Raw genomic sequence first — 19,633 nt, 5'->3', positions numbered from 1 at the left:
ACCTATATTATATATGTCAATATATATTTCTGTGACCAGTACAAAAGAAAATACCTGAATACCTTTTTGTGTTGGACATGAGTCTGATAAACTCATTATGGTGGGTCATGATCATTTTTAGCCACCAAATCCACGAAGCAATCAACAAATAAACACAGACAGGAGAAACAACCCAACAGTAAAAAAATAAAATAAAAATAAATGGCACCAGTGAAGATTTTTAGTTGGTAAGAGGAATGTCCGCATTGACAAGTTTGTACATGTTGCTATATGAACCTGTTTCTACAGGCTTGATGGTAAAATAACAACTAAATGTTTAGTTCTCCAAATGTGAAAAAAAAAACGGTTTTGGTTCCCTTTAAAAAACACTAATGGATTTTTTTTACTGTGCTGCTGTTAGCATTATCATTGCCATTAATGTTATACATTATAAATGAACAGATTATTTGATGCTGTTTGAATTTGACACCATACATATTAAAGCAAAGTATATAAAATACATATACATATACAAATACATCTAATAAAATCTGATTTCCCTGTATCAGTTGTTCAAACACACATTTTTCTTTGACATGTAAACCCTTGATGAAGTTTCCACTCAGCCTTTCTGGCTAACAGTCAGATCATGGTAATCTGTAGCTCCCAATAAGCCCTCCAAGTTAACGGGAGATGCCAATGTCACTATCTGCAGGCCGCTAGCGTAAAACAATGCAGGAAGTGACCTTTGTCTTGTGCAAGGTGATTAAAATGCTTTCACCTGCATGTTCTTACATGTATTTGGCTAAAACCTGTGCCCATGCAACATCAGCCTGGTAACGGGAACACGGTGTTACTGCTTGTCAGATTGTACAACATTCACAACTCTTAATGTAGCACCAATAACCCAGGGTTTGGCATATTTTTCTCAAGCACTACTCAATCATTCTACCTCCGGAATGTCTTATTTGCACCTTCATTTTTCTTCATATCGTCTGACATTCCTTTCTGTATATAATTTTTAATTTCTGTATATAATGTATAATGTACATAGTAATGTAAATAACATAAGAGTCTTTTTATTTTTTTATTTTAGTACTATACTGTACTGTACACCACGGGCTACCTCTGTAACATGGGAATTTCCCCGATGTGGGATCAATAAAGTTTATCTTATCTTAAATCAGAGGGATTTTATCAGTTTGAGCTAATGAGGGTGACCGGACATGTGGTACACACATGTGATCTTTTATATTAACACACTCTGTGCACTAGATACTGCTACCAACAATAATTATCCTAATCATCGCCTGTTGTATTTATATGCGCCTTCCTGGACAATAAACAGAAAGAGAAAGTCACACAATGAAAAACACTGACAAATAAACAAGATGTAAACGGTGTTATGAGACAATGCATTTATAATCCCAGAGGGGAAGCAAAACAGATAGTTTGGAGAGAAGGTGAGTACCGACCTCTGACACCAAGGCTCAGAGCGGCTGAATGCCCTGTTCCCCGTGAGGGAGAGGAGGGCAGAGGGCAGCGCCAGATGGGTGGAGGGGGAAGGTCTGAGGGTGCGAGAGGGAGTGGCGACATGAAGCAGGTTAGAGAGATGCGGCAGAGTGAGGTTAGGATGGCTTTGTAGGAGTCTGGATTAAATCTGTAAGAGTGGATGGATGTGGTGGGTGGAGGGAGCTTGAGTACTTTATCTAGATCAGAGTACAAATACCACCCCAGGAGAGAAAGAATGTAAATGTGTTTGCTGTCTTGAAAGAGCCAGTTTGAAAAGACACATAAGAAAAAAGCAAACGGGCGTCAACACATCCATTTTTATTCAGTAAAAATATGTTTATCATGTCCTGAATGGCAAAAGCATTGTTTTGTATCTGCATAGCACAAACAAATGTAATCATTGTATTAAATGCTGGCTCTTATTGAGCCAGACCTTTCTCTGTGGCATAACCCAGATCAGCCATGAGGGACTGGAACACAGGCAGTGATGACGAGCGCCGTCTGGGGAGGAGGAAGAGGGAAGAGCAGGTGGCATCAGGACGGTGAGATGTTTGGCTTCACACACGGGTTTCAGCTCTGTTCGCTCTTCTCAGCTTTCTTCTCCTGTTCCAATTCTGCAGGTCACAAGAGAAACACAGAGACAGAAGAGTGATCCGATTGTGAAATATTTGCGGAGCTGTCCTCTTCTCCTTTTTGAGAAGTTGCTTCCTTCTACACACTTCATAGCACTCCTAATCTGATACGTGATCATTCCTGGATTAAAGGTGCGACATAAAATGCAGAAGGGGGCGGCCTGTGCCTGTGTGAAACTTCCTTAAATGGCAGATTGGAACTTCTGTTGTGCGTCGGTAACATAAGAGAAATGAAAAGGGTGAAAGGTAGCTGGGCGTGTGCTGGCCAAGGCCTTTACAATAGCCAAAAAAATGTCCTGTTACACAATGGTGGAGCTGGTGGTGTGGGACTAAGCATAGGGAGCAGATAAGGGGAAGGAAGATGCATGATTATCAAGCACACACTCACCCTCCTTGGTCGGCACATGTTGTTTTACTAATGTGTCTGTCTTCTTTAGACTCCTCCTGTTGAATTTTTCAACCTCCTCTTTGACTGGGTTGTCACTCATTCTGGCAGAGTTCTGGTTGCGATCTGTGAAGGTGAGACAGAAAATGGAACTGAAGCAAATTCCAGACCACTGCTAGGTGCACCCATCCTCCTGGGCATGTTGATACACATTCTCCCCCCACCTCTGCTACCGGAGTTATGCAACCCACAAGAAACTACATGTTGGATCCTGTCTGTGGTGTCATGTTACACCGCATTTTCAGAACTGTTATGAGGAAGTTGTGGAGCAGGTCAAAATGTGCCTGTCTTTAACAAACCATGCATGAAGGCTGCGTTTTCTGTGCCGTTCCTGCTTTTTATTGCTTTTAAAATGTGACCCTGTCACACCTGTCGTGCACCCTGTCCTGCTCGCAGTTCAACCTAGAGCCTCTGTAGTAGATTTATGCCAGATTTATGATTATGGAATCTGTAGAGCACACGATACAGGTATGTGCGCAGTTAAAAGCCAAACTTTCCTCTTCTGCCTGCTTTTGTCAGTTACGTAAGTGTGAACATCTGTGAACAGTTGTAGCTTGCATCTAATCAGGTTCATTTAATCAGCAAAGGCTATAGACAAAAGGCAAATCATGCAAAGAACAGATAGATTCGTTTACCTGGTGCAGGAGTGGGAAGAGGCAGTTTCGGTACCAGGCGCGTCAGTGTAATGTGTGCAAATCCAACAGTTTATATAGAGACCACACGCCCTCCTGCACGCCAACACGGACGCAGGCGCGCTGCCTCTCATTGGCTGCCGCAGCCCAGAGGTAAACTTTTGATTGGCTGACATCTGACTCACGACTGGCACCGTTAGAATACTTTTGTTTACTCCTTCTGCTTCAGTGGGTTAGCTTTAGGAAAAGACCAACACCGCTCTGCAGCCGAGATAGTTTGATTGGGAGGATTTGTTTTCGCCTTTCCAGCACTGCCATCTGGTGGCGGCGTTGTAACAGGACACGGGATGACCACTCGCTGCAAGTGCGACGAGGAAAAATGAAACAACTTTCAATCCCGAACTCATTTCTGGATTTTATTTATTACAGTTTATATAAATGACTTATAACCATGTTTGAAATAACACACATTCAAGAGTACACACTGATTTGTTCAGATGGTTTGGTAACAGTATGATAACGGTAGCGTCAGAATCAGGCTGTAAATCACAATATAACCATTTCATTTTTGACAATATACAGTACATAACTTCAAGTTTTGTACATTCACACAACAGCCACCACTCCAACATGGGCTACATCTGCCCAGATGTTTTAAAAATTGAAGACTCAATAAATGAAGCCAAAAAAATAAATGAACACAAGTTTCTCAATATGAAGGAACACTGATGGTTTTGCCATACACTTAGTCAGCATGGATTTGAACCCAAACCTCAATATAAAATCATCTACATTTTCACTTGATGACCTTTAAAAAAACAAACAAATTTGAGGTTATTATTGGAGAGGTCCGTTGACATAATTTCACAGTCATTTTAAATTACATGATCCTAGTTTTGACAAAGCTAGACACTAATGTAACAAGGCACCCATGTTTAGCACCACCAAAGGCTTATTGCACACAAACTGCTTTGGTACCTTAGATGGACAATGTTTCTTTGGCTACATATTTTTCTCTCATTTAAAGGTGGTGCCAGATATCATACAGTATATGCATCCTGGATGAGATGATATATCCATGAACAGGCAGTGAAAATTAATTCAAATAATTAGTTATATAAGCTTGGCAGTGTTTGACATAAAATTGACTGAGAAAATAGCGAGGGTTTATTCCTGCATTTCACATATTTTGATAAATTAAGAAAGGGAGGATGGATGACGGACACTACAGAATACCCTTAGGCTTAGCTTGACGGCTCTTCTGCCAGTCATAGAGAGCTGTGGTGACTCCCCACGAAATGCACGATCTCAGGACCGTCAGAGAGCCTCCTCGGTACAGCTGGAGCACGCTGCGCTGGCGGTCCTCCCACAGCACCCTCCAGCAAGCTCTCACCCCGCTTCCCTCTCCTTCCAAGCGTTTCTGCATGTTTGCCACTAACGTAGATATCGGGTACACCAGGAAAGTAATTGGCCAGGAGGCCAGGGTACCTGAGGTAAATGAAGCGACCACTGGAGGAAGCCCCTGAGCTTGCACGGCATCGTAAATAGGTCCCTTCATTCCAAAGTAGAGTGCGCTCCCCAGAGTATTGCGGACCATCATGGGCACAAAGGCTCTGTAGTACCCTGAAGCCAGCTTCTGATTGTTCAGCTCGAAAAGAACACGCCTCAGTGTAGGAAGCTTCATGTCATTTTGGCTGTTCTGCAACAAATTCTGAACACGCTCGATGGGGGTGAAAAACACGGCTTCCACCACACCTGTCGCTAGGCCAGCTAGAGCCGACATGGTGTGGCTGGGAAAGGCAGCTCTGGAAGACAGGGTCAGCTTTTGAAGGAAGGTCTCATGTACACCGAAGAGCACAGTGGAGTTCAGCGTGCGCTGAAGCAATGGTGGGACCACACCCCTGTAGAGCTTTGGTAGTCCCTCCATTTTGAGCTGTGCCACTGCCTGGCGGATGGTGCTGTTGTGAATTTGTTGACGGTTTATAGTTTTGTAAACAGGGAAAACAAGGAGCGTGGTCAGCGTGCCGGAAGTCCCCCCATGAAAGTAGCTGGTGAACTGGGACAGCAAGCCACCATCCAACTGGTTATCTTTCTTGCAATCAGGGATTTCTGCCATGGTTGTTCTGAAAAATGAAATCATAATTAAATGTCAAACCAGTCATCTTGTAGTTTTCTTTCTTAAAATAAATTAACAATATATTCTGAAGAATTAATCTGATCATTTTGAATGATTTAACTGATATGATATCGTACTCACGACCATAGGTCATGGTATTACAATATTTATATTATTAATAATATACAGTATAATATTAAAAAATATGCCTTCGCGGACACCGTTCACTCTAAGTGCACCGCGTTTCCGGAGCTACCGTGCTTGCAATCGTATTTACAAGTGCGATATAATGCACACAAAGACCCACATGGCGATGGGAAACAGAAAATAAGATATGCGAAATATAATGTCATGATATGTAGTAATATTCAATACTGATGGCTAGTTATCGTTGAGAAGGGTAGATGATGGAAAACGCATAGGACGGGATGGTCGCACATAAAGGAAACCGAAAGAAAAAGAAAATAACTGTGACGCGTTTAAATACATTAAAGATAAATATAAGCGGAACATTTCTCACCAAATCAGCCAAAAAAGTTGAAACATAAAGCTTCCCGTGATCTTCGGTTGCTTCCGATGAGCTCCGTCGTCGCTCTGATAAGGTGACGTCTGAACCGCTAAACGCGACCCCATCCTCCCATTAGGTCCCGCCTCCGTGTCCACTATGCGTCCTGCTATTGCTCATGTTAGCTATCAATCAAAATCCCACTTTGGACGGTCGTTTCCATATTCCCACAAAATGAAATCGAAACAAACCATTACCTTTTGGAAAATGTTTTTTTTTTTTTTTTACATTTTTTTAAATATAAGAAAACAACCTTATGATGGTGTTAAGTGTTCATGTATCAATCAACATTCATAACAAAACAAAAACATCAGGTTTAAGATTCAGCTGATATTTATTTTGAATTACAATGCATCCTTGGAAAACTGGCACATCCGCCCAACTGAAAACCAGAAGAAACTGAGATATGGACATTAAAGATAGATCCTTCCTGGACAAATAAAACAGGCCAAAAGCAAAAAGACAAAACACCGCAGGTGAATATATCTGATGGAAACTCCTGCCTGCAGAGACCCCAAATTAAAAACCCAACTTAGCTTCTATATGGAAAAAGCTTCCACACCTTCCTTCAAAATGAGAAAACCACCATGCAATGAGGATGCCTCAAAGCTGAAAGGATCAAAGATCTTTTCTACAGCCTGCTAAAACAAGTAAAAGCTCTTGTTGGGGCCTAATGGGCTACTCGTTAAGGTCACATAGACAATAATGACCATAGCATTTTAAACAATTGAGGCACTCTTTAAAGACATTCAATTCTTCAATCTGACTCACGATAAAAGGATGTAACAGCAAGATGAGCAACGTTTGTTTTTTTAACGAGGGGGGGGGATTACATTGAAACAGCAGAGAGCAAAGCTCAGGGGCGACATTTCATTGTATACTGAAATGTCTCCAGGACTGCTAAAAACAGAAACCCTACATCTAAAAAACACAACAGAATTCACAGTGAATAAACACTTATTTGACTAAGTTTAATAAATAGGTTGACCTAAATTATTTGCTTGTAATTGCTTTGGCGTCCCCATACTTAAAGGGACTCGACTGTGTGGAGTAAGTAACACATATGACGATTCTTCCATTCATTTCCCCTTGTCTAGGTTAGCGTGTCAGCTTCCTTCATGGTTTTATATGAGGAATTCCTTCTTGTCCGGTTTGGTGTAACAGCACAAAATAGTCGATACGGGTTTGTTACAAGGGAACGTGGCTGAAGAGGTATGACACAGACTCGCCGTTATGAGTTCGGCGGATGGCCTCTGCAAGAATCATGGAGATGTCTATAACCTGGACCAAGAAGAGAGAAAAAGTGTTTGATAATAGGCAAATGCAACAATGGCAGATTTTGCACCAAGGTGCTGAAACACCAGAAACGTACCTGTATTTTGGGACAGTGGTTCATCTTCTCCTCCTGTGGAATTGTATTGGTGACCACCACAGCTTCAAAGCAGGCATTGTTGATGCGTGAAATGGCTGGCCCAGAGAAGATGCCGTGGGTCAGGATAGCGTACACCTTTGTTGCGCCGGCCGAAATGAGTCTAAACGCAGAGAAAATGTCAAAGATGTTGCAAATCTTCGAATGTCCGCACAACTCTGGACACGGCTTACTTGTCAGCGGCGTGACAGATAGTCCCACATGTGTCAGCCATGTCATCGACAAGAATGGCAACCCGATCTTTCACGTCTCCTACAAGAACCATGCGGTCCACCTCGTTCGCCTTTTTCCTCTCCTTGTGAATGAGAGCAAAGTCCACATTCAACCTGTCTGCTATGGAGGTGACCCTGCAAGGCAAAAGGTCACCAGTTAGAGCCAGCCTGCCACGACAGAGATGCGTCGAACCGCATCCAGAGGAAACAACATAACAGCACAGGACCACAGGGAAATGGTCCCAGAATACCTCTTGGCTCCCCCTGCATCAGGTGAAACAATAGTGCACGTTTTCCAGTCGGGGATATTCTCCTTAATCCATTTCAGCACCGCTGGCTCTGCATACAAGTTATCAACAGGGATATCGAAGAATCCCTGGGAAAAGACATTAAGAAGTTATAAACAAGTATGTGCGTGCTACCAAAACCAGGCACAGATACGTTAAATCCCATCCCTCATCACCCGATTCCGGTGGTGCAACGACAAATGTTTCAGCCAACAAACTAGAAAGCAACAACCGAGCATCTTCGTGTAGGTTTTGTGCTGCTCACCTGGATCTGTGAGGCGTGCAGGTCCATCGTAATGATATGGTCGGCACCTGACACCGACAACATGTTGGCCACCAACTTGGCAGAAATAGGAGCACGGCTCTGCATGGGAAACAGATCTCTTTAGTCACATGAAATAAGCGGGTGCGTGAGCATGGCCAAGTGCTAAAAATAAATGCTAAGCCATTTAGTAAAATCACAACAGTATGATATCATAATGTTACAGGCTCTGGGGTTTGATCATTTCCTTTTCATGGCTTCCTTAAAAGCAAGATGGATGCCACCAAAGAAAAAAGGAAACTGTAAGTGGTCATGGCAAAACACTTTCACTCCAACCAACTATGGTTAAAGTAAAAAAAAACCCAAAACATACCCAAAAAGAAACCCTTAACCAGGGATTAAGTAATTGCAGTTAACCTGGCAAATGAAATGAAAGCAAAAGTAAGAGTGTCCTTACACTACTATGGTGTAAACTAAAATGACGGATGGTAGCATGACAGAAGTTATTAGACAATTGTGCTCACCCCCACCTTGTCCTTCTTGTCTTGGCGCGCATATGGAAAGCAGGGGATGACAGCCGTGACCCTGGAGGCTGAGGCGATCTTGCAGGCATTGATCATGATCAGCAGCTCCATCAGATTGTCATTGATCTCCCCACAGCCACTCTGCACGATGTAGACATCTTCTCCTCGCACACTCTCGCCTATCTCCACGCTGCCAGGACAGAGAGGTGACATGACAAGCTGCCCCCGTCTTTACACATCGGGGCAGACACACGGGAGGGGATTCTGAATTCTGCTTATTTGAGCCATATCTTTGGGGATCTAATCTTGGGGGATCCGCAACATAAGTCCGATGACTCACGTAACTGTAATGCAAATTTTATCAGGGCATACAACTCCCGAGTAACACCGCGTGACAATGTCTGAAAGACAACGCATTCCTCATTCTTCCGATCAATATCGCCTACGGGTAAAGAATATGTGCATAGGGCAATTTGACTCATGTCCACGGGTGTTAAACTAAGGCACTTGTGGAACACTCACCATGTTTCTTGGTTGCTAAATTTCTTCGTAACAACCTTCGCCAGCTCCAGACCCAAACGGTCGGCTATTTTCTGAGATAAGTCCGCGTGCGAGCTGCCGCTGAATATTTTGATGTTGGGCATTTTGTTGCCGTCCAGGGCGCCGTCCCGTCAAAAGGAGCTGAGACCCCCCAAAACCAGTGCCAGCTTCTCTAGAGCAGTTTTAAAGCTTCTCTCGCCGAGCTAATGTGGGCGCCCTGCCTTTCCACCATTATGGTCCACACATGACGCTTGCCGCTCTACCTCGCGGGGAAGCGCGCACGCGTCTCACTGACGCTCCGTTGCTCTGTCGTCATTTCCGGAAGAGGCGTCCTATCCAAGTTGTCTTCAGAATCTACGGAGACGGGCAAACACATTTGTCAGTGCACAGTAAATGGTTGTCACAGTACATGAATATATTTACGCAGCCGTGATTTGATGTATAGCGCGTGTTGTGAGGCAGTAAAATAGGCCAGAAAACGGTCGGAACTCATAGAGGAGTGTTTTCATCTGGTAGGGAAGTTTCATTACTCTGTTGATGAAAGCACCCCATCAGTGTTTCACACCACTGACTGTTTTTCTCATGCAGATGGATTCATTGGTAACAAAGAATTTGCAATCGAGCATATTCCGAATAACTCAGGCATTTCACAATCGAGAGAGAAGAACACTGAAAAGTTAACAGAATCGAGGTAAGAAGGATGCAGCAAAGAGGTGGAGACAATCCAGAAAGCTGAGAAGACTGATTGTTTAGCATCTCCCCTCCTCACAGTACAAAAACTAGGGCTGCTGCTTCTGTTCCTCACCTGGATCACCTATGGAATGACATGTTGCTGATGCTGGTGATGTACTGTAATGGCGTTTTGGGGCATCAATAGCAATACGTAATAATGTATTATCTGTGTTTACATGTAAATAAATGCTGTTAAATAAGAGAGTAACCAAGTAAATACCAAATACATTTCATACCTTGCTGGTACAAGTCATTGATATTTGCACTGATACATACACACATAAAATTCTGACTGAATTAAAGCTCTCTATTCGACACCAGTGTGACAGGCTCACTACAAGCAACAGCATTTCCAGGTTGTCTGAAAGAGTTTATAGAGTATACTTTATTGCTCTTGAAACATGAGTTATCGTTGCACACAGACAGAGGACCACAGAGAGGACAAGGTCATTGCCAGTAGATAAAACACAAAAATGACTCAGAGCACCAGAAAACAAGGATTGGACTAACTGTCACACTCTTCATGGGAATGAACACACAGACAATATTTTTCAACTCAATGATAATCACAGAAAATGTTTTACACGTTCAAATGCTGCGATGAAAACACACTGCTTTGAATATAAAAATAAACATGTACCATGCTTTATACTCATAATCATTAAAATATATATTTTACTATTAGTCTTTATCTTACATTACCACTATAAATAATTACAGACATATTTGATTGTTTCCATTTTATAAAATAGTCTGGTCTTAATGTTGCAATTTATGTTTAAAAGTGTTTCTCCCAAACATGTTACCTTTCTATTTACACTTTAAGTATGGTAACCACCTACATTAACATACATACTATATATGTAACAAAACAGTGCCACCGTGGACTATTTTCATTTTAACCAATTTACCTCTTCAGACCTGGAAAATTAACTATACCAACAGTTCATTAATACTAATGGATAAAGTATTTTTTAAAAATGTTTGTCCCTGAAAGCCTATGCAAAACCATTTGATACAGGGTTGATGTTTCTATAAAGCAGTTTAAAGCAGATTATAACGTGGGTTTAAGTCCAAGAATAACAACATGATGTGACGCAAAGAAGATTTCAGACAGGGAACAGAAATGTTAGTTTTATTAAAATACATATAAAACTACTTTATGTGTTCGATATATATATATATATATATATATATATATATATAATTTCACCACGTGGAACAGCACACAGAAAGCAAAATTATATCGGAAAACCTGAACACAATTTCGAATTTCTTTTGACGTGGCTCATCGGGTTTGTTGAAGCGTATTATGTGAAGTTAGTTTCATGGGGATTTCAGGGGCAGTGTGAACAACAAAAAAAAAAAGGAAATTAAAAGCTAAATTACAACATTATGCAAAATCTTACTGACAAGCTGTACCTGTAAGTGGATGGCTATATTATTGTCACTAGATGTAGGTGAGCCATTAATCAGTGAAACACACTGTGCATTATTAGGTACACTGTGGGTGTTTATTTCTTACAGCTGGGTGAGGTCACAGCGCTCACTATACTGTATTGTGGATGATGACTTGGGTCTCTGCTACATTGTCTGCCCTGAACACGCATGTTTCACGTCTGCACTGTTACAGTGAGAGAATGGGCCTCTGTCAGTCAACATAGCATCAGTGGTTTTTCCATTTTCCAGCAGTGTCTCTAAATTTCAGCTCAACACAACCAACAGCAATCTCCATTTGGCTTCACAACAGAGAAATCAAACAGACACACTTCACCATTTAACCAACCAACTCATTGGACTACATAATTTACAGAAGTCGGTCGCTACTTAACAAGATCTCTGCAATGTTTTAGTCCATAGCATACATTTATTTCTGATATTATATTCTTTATATATCTCTTAAAGCAATACATTTCAAATATATTCACTTTTTTCTTCACAAAACTCCATAGTATTTGCTAAGTAGACACGATTCCAATATACAGTACATATAAAATATATTATATTGAGTTATGTATATTATGTTGATATGAGGTGATTAGCCCTGTGTTCACCAGTCTCCTATAGGGTTCCATCTCTATTGTGCATCAGTTTGATATATCTTTATTTTTCAATACAAGATCCGTGAGGATACCTCAGGGCCTGTAAACATGGGATGGAACAGCTGCATTGCAAATTATTTACTGGACATGACTAATTGCATGACTGGTAAAAAAGAAGGTAAACAATAAATAAAACTTTTGGGTAGAGAAGCAACCCACTGTTCCTTTACTCCTACTGGGCAGGTAGAGTTTTAATGGGTCGTGTGAGTGAGCTCATGTTATTGGTGCTGGAGGAAACCTCTTGGGGGCTAACTGTTTTTGTTGGCAAGCTGCTTGAGTGTCCCATTGATTCTTCTGCTGCACGCAAAAGCAAAGTGTAATTGATCGCGACCTCTTCAACTTTTCTCAAGAGCTGCAGCCTTTGGGATTCTGTCCGAACCCCTCGGATCAGTTTGATGAAGGTTTGAGTTAGTTCGCACAGTACTTGAAAGCTGGCAGTGACGACAGCAAGCATGCGTGTTGGACTCTTTTCAACACTTGCCACTCGTCGGCAAGATGCTCTGAATTCTTTAAAGCGCACTGCCAACTCCTGCTTGTATTCAGTAATCTGGGGCGGCTGAAGACGAGCTTCACCTTCAGCTTGGGGGCTGTTGGCACACTGACGCAGGATAGCCAACAACTCATTTGCATCAAGTTGGGCATTGAGGAAACCATCAGGTAGGCTAAAACATTTTCCTTGGAGAGCCTGAACGCGTGCAAGACTCCCCTCCAATGTACCACAGGCTCTTAGGTCAATTTCCTGTGTTTGGTGCTCCTCCTCATCCACTTCCTCTTCTTCCCCACTGCAGTCTTCGGCATTAAGGACCTGCAGTGTTTTGCTTACTACAGGAAAGCTATTTGAATCCAGCTCCATGCCTGGAAGGACCTGAAGAGGTATGGAGTAAGACAGCTCATCCTTCTCACTGCTTTCATCTGCTGCCTCACACTTCCTGTAGCAAAAACAGAATGAGCAGCATTTATCTTTGTCATCACTGTCTTCACTGGGCAGGGTCAGCAGCACTTCTCCAGTCTCATCTTTGTTGTCATGTACTTGTTCTTCTCCCTGAATAAAAAACACTCCTTTTTTCAAACTTTTACTCTCAGCGTGATGAGTGTGTATTGGTTCAATGGGGGTGGGGAGTCTCAGTCCTGTGGCTCTCACCCTCTCCATCTCTTTCTCTAAGCTTTTGGCTTTTGGCTTTACCTCAGCGTAGACTGGGGTGCCACTGCTGTTGTCCAGCTCCCCAATGCTATAACGTCTTTGGAGTTTCTTGTAATGTGGATCTCCGATGCAATCTGTTTGAGAAGTACAGGTAGGTATGCAAGTAGCGTGCTCTCCCTTTTGCTCTCTCGACTCAAGGCTAGTAGAACGTATTCGGGTGGTCTTGATCTCCAAGGTCTGAGGTCTCTTTACTGGACCTTGGGGGTGAGGTACTTTAGAGACTGCTGGGGGGGTCTTTGAAATAGTCCTCTCTCTTCCTCTGTGTTGGGTTTCTGTTGCAGAGCCAACTGGCGTGTCAGGTAAGCGCATGCCCCTACACATTCTTTTGCAGTCACAGCTTCGTCGCTGCTCCCTGGAAATACCTGGTGCCTTTAGGACAGGGCTTGTGCGGAGCTGACAGGAACAAGGAGTGCCAGAGGGTACAGGAGAAGACCCCTGTGGCAGAAAATCTCCTTGAGATGACTTCGGTTTTAGTAGCTCCTCTAAGAATTCTAGTTCATACTGACGGACCTTCTGCAACTGAGCCCTTCGCTCATCTGTTTCTCTTTGCTTTCTTGCTGGAAATGTAGCGGAAAGAAGGTTTCTGAAGCTCAAGAAAGGGGCACTGCGTTGTGACTTTCCTTTAACATTGCCTTGCTTCTTAGAGTCTTTGGCTGGGAGAGTGGAGACCTTATCAACAGAGAGGCTAGGTGCTGTCAGATCATCTAAAATTGGTAGAGATTTGATGGAGCATTTATGGGGTTCAGGAATGGATTTTCCATGCACACTCTCAGACTTGCTGTCAGTTACTTCCTTTCTTTCTGTTTTAACAGGCAGGCGAGGGGAATACTTTGTCTGCATTTGAGGGCTGGGTTTTGTCAAACTATTATCTGCTCCTACTCTTACTGTATTTTCTTTGCTGGCTGCCAGTTGGAGGCCTTTGGCCTGAAGACGCTCATCATCTGTGGGAGAGGAGGACTGAAACATAACTATCTTCTGAACCTGTGGGTCTTTTACTTTTAGCTGAATCCCAGGTTCTTTTTGCACTGGACATGTACAGAAAAGGTCATCGAATGGCATTATTTCTGAAGAACTGGAAGGCTTTGTGGTCTCATTTGAGGCAGTCTTGGTATCTTGGCACATGTTACTGGTAGAATTTTTCATAGAGGCAGGTTTATCCACAGGCAGGAGGTTAGGTAAGGCTTTGTTAGCATCGGTATTAATATCTCCTTTTGTTTTTCCCTTTATGCCGTCAGAAAGATTTGGTTTCTCTCCAGTAGAATTGGATAGCCTCTCATCCTTATTGTCCTGGATTGCCAGTGAAGCATCAGGAGCTTTTTCTTCGTGTGAATTTGACACAGTATCCGGGGTATTTACTTTGGTGGACTCGGATCTTATTTTCACCGATGCTGCCTGTTCAGTACAAACAGCATCTTGTTTTCCTGCTTGCTCAGTCACAACACTGAGCTCTGCAGAGTCTTGAGTGGGACTAACTTTAAACGGGACAGTTTTGCTAAGAATCACTTGCTTCGGTGGACAGCCAGCGCGGATTTGACCCACCGAGAAAGCTCCAGTGCCTATAGTCTTGGTAGTGCAGCCAGGAATTGCCAGGGGGAAGTCGCGGCGACACAGGATGCGTTCCTTGTTAATATGGTGAGCCAGAAAGTAGGCCTGGTTTTGATTCTGCTTCATTGCTGAAACCATCTCAGAAACATCTGTCAGTTCAGATGAGTTGGTCTCATGGCCTGAATCCAGTGACGACTCAGGTGTTATGGCTGCTAATACAATTAGCCCTACGGAAGAGAACACAACACAGTGTTATGATGATCATCTAACATATGTAAATGAACATATTAAAACCTTAATCTAATTACCAAATATGCAATTATCAAACCATTTGGGTGGATTTGTTGTTTCATAACAAGCAATTCACTTTCTTTAAATTGATATCTCACATACAATAAGATATTCAGATTACATGTGACCCTGACAAAAACAATGTATACAATACAATGATAAAGGAAATGTATTTTTTTTAACAACTTCACAAACAATTACTACAGTGTTGTGCTGTGCACTTGTGTAAAGTAAATACTGTATATAGTATATGATATAAAATGTAATGAGCTCATTATTGTTGTTGAGTCTGTTTGTAGGAATCTATGTGGAGAGTGTTATGACTGAGGCTGTTGACCTGCAGTCTGTGTTGATTGTTGAGGGTGATGAGGGAAATCTTCAGAGGCTGCCAATGCCTCAAGTGCCTGCAAGGTGGACACCAGAGCATCATCAAGTTCCTGTGCATGATCTCGGACCGTTCTCGTAGATACATTATCAATCAGTGTGACAGGAACATCCTCTTTGGCTTGGACAAGTTTTCCAGAAGCGACCGCTTGGCTTGTATTTGTTCGAGCCTTTCTCCCTCTTTTGCTGTCATCTTCATCTGAGCTATTATCTCTGAAGCCAGGTGGCGGTGCAGCAATAGCAGGAGGCGGCGGTTGTAGTTTCTCTACTCCAATTTCTACTTCATCTTCTTCGTTGCCCGGTGGTGGTAGGGCCGTGAGGTCAACAGCGCCTCCCTCTCGAGAGGCACAAGAACCAGAACAACGTTTTCCGTTCACTGCCCCTGAAAGATTGTCTGTTTTATGTCTGGCCTTACAGGAGTCACAATAAAACCTCGTGTTTTTCTGGGATTGACTAACTGTTTGTGCTCGAATTCTGTACACTTCATTTTCATTGGCAGAGCTCTCTACAACCACGGGTATTTCTGTTGTATTCTGCTGGGTGGTATCAGACTTGGTGCGCAGTCTCCGAGGAGACTGCTGAGAAATAAAGTTCTCATTGATGTCTAGTTCAGCTTCTGCATGGGTTGGTAAATCTTGAAATTGTTTCTCTCGAAGGTGAACATGACAGAGGCCTAGATGTTGAGGCTCTGGGGGAACTACGGCTCGTGCAGATACCAATTCCCTATGTGAACTTTCCCTTTCATCCCCTCGCCGCCCTCCACTTGGTAATCCAGCTGCCCCAGAACGTGGGTGGACGTGGTAGGAGCTTCTGTAATCTGAGGAAAGAATTGTCAGAGTAGTGGAGAGTTTGAGGCATTCAGAAGAAGAGGGGATAGAAAAAAATCCTTAAAGGAAAGCCAAGGCAATCATGGAACTGTTTATTTTAAAGATGGAGGTTCAAACTGTAAGTTGAGTTCTGGTGGAATGTGATGGTATGATGATCCTTCCTTTATGCCGGACAAGTTGAGACAGCAGATGGCAGGCACTGTTTCTAACCGAAGAGCAGCGGCAAAAAAACACGACTGCAGAATTCCTTAACACTTAAAGAAAGATGGAGCATTTCATTCCAATGACTGAACATTGAGATGAGGGACAGTGGACAGAGCCAATGGAATGGTTGATCCAGGATAACTTGGGCAAGACATTTCAGCCAAGAAGCAGATCAATGTTCCTGTTTACTGAATGTAAAATAAAAAGTGTCCAAAATGTCAAACATGCAGTGTCTAGTATTCTTCAATATGTCTCATGTTTTAAAATGCATGTTAGTTTATATCATATAAGTGCTTTACAAATGAAGACTTTTACCTGCTTTTGTCAGCTGGGACTGACCAGGAGCACGGAAATAAATGTTTCGTTTCGGATCTACAAACAGCTTGTAGTAGCCAGAGATGAGGCAGGCAAAATTACTGGCATCTGGCCATTCCATAAGTAGAACAAGAGGCTGTAGAGGGTGGGACAGGAACACATATAAAGACTGGAAATGAGGCTTGTCTGCTCTATTTTAAAAACACTCTGATAAAATCAAATGCTGGCATAACAGGAAAAACAAAGTTTAACTCAACATGGCAGCACTTTCTTCTATAAGATAGATAACTAACTTGAAACACCTCTGAATGGATTTGTATTTAATAAATTAATCATTTTTTCAGTGTCTGCTAATTTTATCTGATACATATTACAAAAACAGTACACAAACGTGATGTGTTCTGCATTGATTAGATGATTTGTATTGTTTGGTGCCTGTATTACCTTGGCTTCATGAATTGTTAGCTCTACACGAGCCACCCCTTGGCTTTCTCTGTACAGCTGGATCTTGGCAACTCTGCTGAACTCGGCCAGAACTGTGGTGAGGTTGTTCTTGAGGTCAATCACATGACTAATGCCATGCCGAGGACCGACCAACAGAGTTGTAGCAGACTGTTTCTCATCCTGTTAGGGAATATAGGAAGATAGTTAGGAAGATACCTAGATTGCATTTTTGTTGAGACAAAAAAGTATAAAGTCTCTGACTAAAAAAATCTCTTTTGCACTTTTACACTTGAGAGAAATAGCAATTATTATATTATTTAACTCATTTTAGAAGATGCTGTAAATCCTCTGTATCTAAAAATGTACATTACCAGTCCAACTGTTTGGAAAAGTATTCCACCAAAGGGTGGGAGGTCATTAAGGACACGCATGTATTGCAGTTTTCCTTGGAGAGGAGGGACCTGTAAACAACAGAAAAACGAAATGATTTCAACACTACCAATCTTAACCTCACGATGGCGGTATTGTGCCACCTACGTTGACCATAAAGGATTCGTCATAAACAGTGACAGAATTGCCCTTGCCTCGCAGCCAATACTATTAATTATAGTTGTATTAACATATACAATTAATAAATTGTAAAATACAAGGACACATCACAGAAGCCTTTGCTTTATTGAAATATCTGTATGTGCACATTAACAAAGCCAAAGTTTGTGACATTGAGAAGTGTTCCATTTGACACCTTGTTGCCTGATGGTGGCGGATGCTGGTAAGTCTTCAGCAACTGGGATAGAGTCTTACACACATTCTTCTCTTTGACTGTTGGGAGCAGCGTGAGAGGGAGGAAAGGCTCAAGCCCCCACTCCTTTCTGTAGTGGAGAGCAGAAAATAAATAATTGCTTGAGTCATCAATCAGTGTCATGGGATCATGTTGCAGAATGAGAACCTACAGTGTGGCACCTGTACACAGTAATTTTAAATTACATTCTAGACAGAGATTAGGAAATTAAATAGAAATGAACAAATTCTTCCATAAGATGTAGCAGAAAAATGTTGATAAAGCTCTTTTATTTTTTTTAAAAAAGGATCCATTTCTGACGTGATAACTCATAATTGAACTGCAAGGCCAAATCAACTTGCAGGCTTACTCGACATGCTTGAGGGAGATCTTCTGATTGGGCCGCGCTGAGGACACAGTGATGTAAATGTGGAGAGCAGCCAGTCGTAACATGATGTCAGATTTCCAGTCCATCGAAAAGCGCTCCTTGATTACATCGTTGCGGCTCTGTTAAGGGGCGAAAATGTTGAAGAATTGCATTTTATTGATGATGAGATGAGACACTTTCTTCACAGAGGTGTTCTACTTTTGTATGCCACCATGACGCTCATTAAGTTGGTATTGCTGTGCCATATACAACAATAATGTCCTTTATATCAGTCAAAAATAACCAAAATGAATGCAATCATTGACGCCGTCCCCAAGCAAACCAGAAGTGTTAACTAACAAATATCTAGCATTTGTCAGCAATGGAAGTGCAACAGACACGTTATCTAAGGATAATATGTCCAAGGTAAAGTGCAAATCTTCATCGCCATCAACAGATTATAACTGTACAACAATGAGGGTGAACCAAAAAAAAAAAGAAATAGTTTGTAGTTTGAACACTGAAATAATTTGTAATAATGTGTAAAGAGGAGATAAAGGTACATAAATCCCCCATGAATCCAGCACTCTACCTGTATATAGAGATACTCAAAAGCAGCCGGGTCCCTCCTCAGCAGGTCTGCAGGGTCCTTGGGAGAGAAGCAGACACGGAACAGACACTTCATCCCTTGGAAGTATGTTCTGTGCACCACCTGAGTGAACACAGGAGTGTAACACAGGTTAGTGTTAGCCTGAACTCAGTCATAAGTTTATCTGAAATTGTTAAAGTGCATGTGAATAAACAACCCAACAACAACAGAACCAAAGACTCTCAAGCTCCAATTTGAAAGGGAGAATGTTTTCAGCTGTTTTTAGTATTGATAGTACGTTTATTTTTTTCGGCAACGCGTAATGGGACGTTAGTTTCCCTACATGTGTCAGAGGTTGGTTGTCCTGCAGCAGATGCAGCCTCTGGTTCTGGTCCAGAGCCCCAGCCTCCAGCACCAACGCAAAGTGCTCAATGTAACGCAGTGAGAGTCGGTCCTGCAGAGAGGAGATCACATCCTGGAAGGAGGGGGGTGCAAACAAGTTATAAACAGCCAACATCTGTATTCATGCGTGTTCATTGAATCGACATCTGATTAAAGCTGTTTTCTGTAATTTTGCATATTGTGTGATGGAGCCAAATTATTATATATATATATATATATATATATATATATATATATATATATATATATATATATATATATATATATATATATATATATATATTAGCATGTTGGGACGTGGGGATAATGCAATG

General features: G+C 42.0%; 4 protein-coding genes across 12 annotated transcripts in view; all 4 read right to left on the bottom strand.

The window, feature by feature from the left end:
• Positions 1-1,790: 1,790 nt before the first annotated feature.
• Positions 1,791-3,352, bottom strand: tmsb1 (thymosin beta 1). The gene is made up of 3 exons (XM_029847432.1): positions 3,204-3,352; positions 2,512-2,634; positions 1,791-2,105 (listed from the first exon to the last, which is right to left on the bottom strand). Exons 2-3 carry the CDS (start codon positions 2,609-2,611, stop codon positions 2,062-2,064), a joined length of 144 nt encoding a protein of 47 aa, XP_029703292.1. The 5' UTR covers positions 2,612-2,634; positions 3,204-3,352; the 3' UTR covers positions 1,791-2,061.
• A 251-nt stretch (positions 3,353-3,603) lies between these two features.
• LOC101062703 (solute carrier family 25 member 53) lies at positions 3,604-5,954 on the bottom strand. The gene is made up of 2 exons (XM_003970487.3): positions 5,837-5,954; positions 3,604-5,323 (listed from the first exon to the last, which is right to left on the bottom strand). The coding sequence occupies exon 2, from the start codon at positions 5,314-5,316 to the stop codon at positions 4,426-4,428; it is 891 nt and encodes a 296-aa protein (XP_003970536.1). The 5' UTR covers positions 5,317-5,323; positions 5,837-5,954; the 3' UTR covers positions 3,604-4,425.
• A 242-nt stretch (positions 5,955-6,196) lies between these two features.
• On the bottom strand, positions 6,197-9,419 carry prps1b (phosphoribosyl pyrophosphate synthetase 1B). Of its 2 annotated transcripts, none has more exons than XM_003970465.3 (7): positions 9,118-9,419; positions 8,602-8,785; positions 8,075-8,173; positions 7,774-7,898; positions 7,484-7,657; positions 7,254-7,413; positions 6,197-7,162 (listed from the first exon to the last, which is right to left on the bottom strand). In XM_003970465.3, the coding sequence occupies exons 1-7, from the start codon at positions 9,237-9,239 to the stop codon at positions 7,070-7,072; spliced, it is 957 nt and encodes a 318-aa protein (XP_003970514.1). In that variant the 5' UTR covers positions 9,240-9,419; the 3' UTR covers positions 6,197-7,069. The 2 variants fall into 2 exon arrangements, with proteins under 2 accessions (XP_003970514.1, XP_011609088.1); XM_011610786.2 differs by having other exon boundaries at positions 8,596-8,785; positions 9,118-9,418.
• Positions 9,420-11,089: 1,670 nt separating this feature from the next.
• Positions 11,090-19,633, bottom strand: part of frmpd3 (FERM and PDZ domain containing 3) — a 53,642-nt gene continuing 45,098 nt past the window's right edge. For 5 of the 8 annotated variants that reach the window (XM_029847538.1, XM_029847539.1, XM_029847540.1 and 2 more), the window contains 9 exons: positions 19,261-19,392; positions 18,921-19,040; positions 18,332-18,468; positions 17,926-18,052; positions 17,552-17,641; positions 17,181-17,360; positions 16,737-16,872; positions 15,344-16,207; positions 11,090-14,942 (listed from right to left, as the gene is read on the bottom strand). In XM_029847538.1, the coding sequence (XP_029703398.1) occupies positions 12,142-14,942; positions 15,344-16,207; positions 16,737-16,872; positions 17,181-17,360; positions 17,552-17,641; positions 17,926-18,052; positions 18,332-18,468; positions 18,921-19,040; positions 19,261-19,392 (4,587 nt within the window). In that variant the 3' untranslated portion in view covers positions 11,090-12,141. Of the gene's footprint in view, positions 14,943-15,343; positions 16,610-16,736; positions 16,873-17,180; positions 17,361-17,551; positions 17,642-17,925; positions 18,053-18,331; positions 18,469-18,920; positions 19,041-19,260; positions 19,393-19,633 lie in introns of those variants that run through there. The other 3 variants (XR_003890873.1, XM_029847543.1, XM_029847544.1) reach the window with 3 other exon arrangements.

Source organism: Takifugu rubripes, chromosome 14 (assembly GCF_901000725.2).
Source record: "Takifugu rubripes chromosome 14, fTakRub1.2, whole genome shotgun sequence".
Lineage (NCBI taxonomy): Eukaryota > Metazoa > Chordata > Actinopteri > Tetraodontiformes > Tetraodontidae > Takifugu > Takifugu rubripes.
Note: the sequence above shows the minus strand (reverse complement) of the source record. Positions and strands in the feature narration are given on the sequence as shown.

Excerpts from the sequence above, each read along its gene's own strand:
- tmsb1 (XM_029847432.1), bottom strand. The coding sequence starts at position 2,611 with ATGAGTGACAACCCAGTCAAAGAGGAGGTTGAAAAATTCAACAGGAGG. Across the intron at positions 2,106-2,511 it reads ACATGTGCCGACCAAGGAGG|AATTGGAACAGGAGAAGAAA; the intron begins GTGAGTGTGTGC and ends TGTGACCTGCAG.
- LOC101062703 (XM_003970487.3), bottom strand. The coding sequence starts at position 5,316 with ATGGCAGAAATCCCTGATTGCAAGAAAGATAACCAGTTGGATGGTGGC.
- prps1b (XM_011610786.2), bottom strand. The coding sequence starts at position 9,239 with ATGCCCAACATCAAAATATTCAGCGGCAGCTCGCACGCGGACTTATCT. Across the intron at positions 7,899-8,074 it reads TGCACGCCTCACAGATCCAG|GGATTCTTCGATATCCCTGT; the intron begins GTGAGCAGCACA and ends GTCTTTTCCCAG. Across the intron at positions 7,163-7,253 it reads ACCACTGTCCCAAAATACAG|GTTATAGACATCTCCATGAT; the intron begins GTACGTTTCTGG and ends TTCTTGGTCCAG.